This window comes from Trypanosoma rangeli, assembly GCF_003719475.1.
Source record: "Trypanosoma rangeli strain AM80 chromosome Unknown Tra_15.4_contig_00119, whole genome shotgun sequence".
Taxonomy (NCBI): domain Eukaryota; phylum Euglenozoa; class Kinetoplastea; order Trypanosomatida; family Trypanosomatidae; genus Trypanosoma; species Trypanosoma rangeli.
The window spans coordinates 38,187-41,302 of NW_021705863.1; the positions used below are offsets into that span (position 1 = coordinate 38,187).

The window sequence follows — 3,116 nt, forward strand, 5'->3', positions numbered from 1 at the left end:
CAGTGAGAGGAGCATGCGGCCCGGCGATATCTCGCGCAGGCATACACAACACGCGTTGAAAGCAAGCAAAAAACGATAATGATGCCTCAACGTGCATGTATAAATTTTTTCTCACACTTAGTCAACTGTGTGAGACAAGCTTTCTCTTTTTTTCTCCGTTTCTCTTCTTTCTTTATGCCCTTGTTGTTGTTTATTTCTGTTTTTTTTTTTATGTCGTTCGTCTCTTTCACCCACCCCACCCCTAACCCCCAACTTTGTTATGCTTCAAGCCTGAGGCCCCAGCCACCCCGTCCATTTACCTCCTTTCGTCGGCAAAAAAATACCCCCTCACTGGGGCCACCAGTTTTGCTGCCCTACCCCTCTCCTTTTTGTTTTTTTTGTTTGCTTTTTTTTTCTTCTTATTACTGTTGCTTCTTACTTATATTATATATATAAATATATATATCATACGTCATCTTCCTACCCCCTGCAGCTGCTTCCCTGTGGTTCAGCGTCCGCGCAGCCAAGCGCGCAACCCCCGTGTGTTGCATGGCTGCGGCTGTGTGTAAGACTTTGGTCGCGCAGAGGAGTGAAAGGGGAGAGGGGTGCAAGAGTCTTTTGCGCATTCCTGCTTGCCGCCTGCCTCCGTACTCACTCACACAAGCACACACACACGCCTCCCGCTTCTTCCCGCGTGGGTTGGGACGAGTTGGGACGAGGGCTCAATAGCGGTAGTGGTCCGGCTTGAAGGGACCGTCAATGGGGCAGTTGATGTACTCCGCCTGCTTCGCAGTGAGCTTCGTCAGCTTGGCGCCGAGCTTGCCGAGGTGCAGCGCCGCTACCTTCTCGTCCAGCTTCTTTGGCAGAAAGTAGACCTGGGCCTTGTCGCCGCGCGGGTACTTGCAGGTATCGCGCTGCGTCCATAGCTCAATCTGCGCCAGCACCTGGTTGCTGAAGGAGTTCGACAGGACAAACGAGGGGTGGCCGCTGGCGCAGCCCAAATTCACGAGGCGGCCCTCTGCAAGCACGATGATGTGGCGGCCGTTGTGCATGGTGTAGCGGTCCACCTGCGGCTTCACCTCCACCCGCTCCTTCGCGTTCGCTTTGAGCCACGCCACCTGAATCTCAGTGTCAAAGTGGCCAATGTTGCACACAATCGCGTCGTCCCGCATGCGGGGGAAGTGCTCGGCGGTGATGATGTCGTCATCGCCGGTTGTCGTGACGAAGAGATGCGCCGTCTCCACAATGTCCTCCAGAAGCAGCACCTGGTACCCTTCCATCGCCGCCTGCAGCGCATTGATTGGGTCCACCTCTGTGACTACCACACGGGCGCCGAAGGCGCGCAGCGCGGCGGTGCAGCCCTTGCCCACGTCGCCGTAGCCACAAACGCACGCCGTCTTTCCGGCGATCATCACATCCGTGGCGCGTTTGATGCCGTCCACCAGCGACTCGCGGCAGCCGTAGAGATTGTCAAACTTGCTCTTCGTCACGCTATCGTTGACGTTGATGGCGGGGATGGGTAACCTGCCCTGCTGCAGCCGCTTGTACAGGTTCTTCACCCCTGTCGTCGTCTCCTCCGTGATGCCGTAGATCTTGTCGACAAGGTGGGGGCAGTGGTCAATGACGTAGTTCGTCAGGTCACCGCCGTCGTCGAGGATCATGTTCGGCATGCCGTCACCGCTGTAGCCCTTGATGGTCTGCTCCAGGCACCACTGGTACTCCTCATCCGTCTCGCCCTTCCAGGCAAACACAGCGATGCCGCGCTTAGCCATCGCCGCGGCGGCGTTGTCCTGCGTGGAAAAGATGTTGCAGGAGCTCCAGCGCACCTCCGCGCCGAGTTCGATGAGGGTCTCAATAAGCACCGCCGTATCCACCGTCAAGTGCAGGCAGCCGGCGATCTTGGCACCCTTGAGGGGCTTTGACGGACCATATTCGCGGCGTAGCTCCATGAGCCCTGGCATCTCATTCTCTGCAATTTCAATCGCCTTGCGGCCCCACTCGGCCAAGCTGATGTCTCGGACTTTGTAGTCAGTCATGGCTGCGGAAACGACGTTAACGGCGCGGTGTGTACGTAAAGCGCGAGTGTGTGTAAGTAGCTGGGTGGATATTTCGAGCGTAACGTTCAACGTCCTTCGCGTTAAGGTCCGCCGCCACGCCGTTGTTATTGTTGGGGGTGGAAATAAAGAGAAAAAAGAAGTAATAAAAATTAAAAGGGGGCATCCCAGCGGCGTCCTCCACCCACACTAGCGAAAGAAAGAAGAAAGAGGAAGCGGGGGAAAGAGGACGCCCCGGCACACACACACACACGAACACAACGTGGCGGTGGCGCCGGGTGCGGCTCAGTCAGAGGTGAACTGCACATACTCCGCCCCGGACTCTGCCTCGACGCCGAGGACGTCTGCCTGCATTCCGTGACGCAGCAGCGCGGCGTACTCCACGACGAGGTGCATGCCGTTCACAAACGCGTTTTCCGACCGGGGCCGCGCCTGCAGTATCGCATGCTGCACAGACGAGAGGTGGAGAACAAACGCGACGTTGTGCGCCACCCGCAGCTGCGCGTCTGCGGCGTCGGCGTCAGCGTCCTCCACTTGAACCACCTGAATAAAGTCGTTCGGCGCGGCGCGCTCGACGAGGCCAAAGAGTTTGTGCTCCCCAAACCACACCTCCACGAAGGGTCCGTGGTTGCCGCCCGCACCTCATCAATGTCCGCCTGCAGCAGCTTCACCTGCAGCTGCGTACCCCGCTCGAAACGCCGCACAAACTCCTCCGGCGGCGGGGGCATACCTGGCTGCCGCGGCAACTCCTGCTTCTGCAGCTCCTCCACCTGCTGGGCAGTGTAGCTGTTGACATCGTCGAAGCAGTCGGCGCAGTTGAGCCGCGTAAGAGCCTTCTTGTGGCTATTGTGCGCCGTCACCACCCCGACACCGAGGACCCTGATGGCCTGGCGGGACGCTACCGTGGCGGTGAGGAAGACAAGCAGGCTGACGGCAAGGCCGCCCACAGGGTGACGCCGCATCCACGTCCAGCGCTTCCTGCCTACGGAGAGCGCCGCGAAGCCGGCGGCGGCCCCCACGCCGAGAGTGACGTTCATCGTCATGAAATCGTATCGCCACCGTCCGCCCTCCTTCGCCCGCACC

At 58.8% G+C, this 3,116-nt stretch overlaps 2 protein-coding genes across 2 annotated transcripts in view, besides 3 other annotated features; both read right to left on the bottom strand.

Moving 5' to 3' along the window:
• The first annotated feature begins 365 nt into the window (after window positions 1-365).
• Window positions 366-403: a microsatellite.
• Window positions 404-419: 16 nt separating this feature from the next.
• Window positions 420-449: a microsatellite.
• Window positions 450-701: 252 nt separating this feature from the next.
• TraAM80_04203 (adenosylhomocysteinase) lies at window positions 702-2,015 on the bottom strand (the record flags this gene model as incomplete). Its single annotated transcript, XM_029381138.1, has 1 exon — window positions 702-2,015. The coding sequence occupies one exon, from the start codon at window positions 2,013-2,015 to the stop codon at window positions 702-704; it is 1,314 nt and encodes a 437-aa protein (XP_029239040.1).
• A 256-nt stretch (window positions 2,016-2,271) lies between these two features.
• Window positions 2,272-2,293: a microsatellite.
• Window positions 2,294-2,434: 141 nt separating this feature from the next.
• The window catches only part of TraAM80_04204 (uncharacterized protein), a gene marked incomplete at both ends in the record, with an annotated part of 720 nt that continues 38 nt past the window's right edge, over window positions 2,435-3,116 (bottom strand). The window contains one exon of the mRNA XM_029381139.1: window positions 2,435-3,116. This exon is cut by the window's right edge and continues 38 nt beyond it. Coding sequence (XP_029239041.1) covers window positions 2,435-3,116 — 682 coding nt within the window.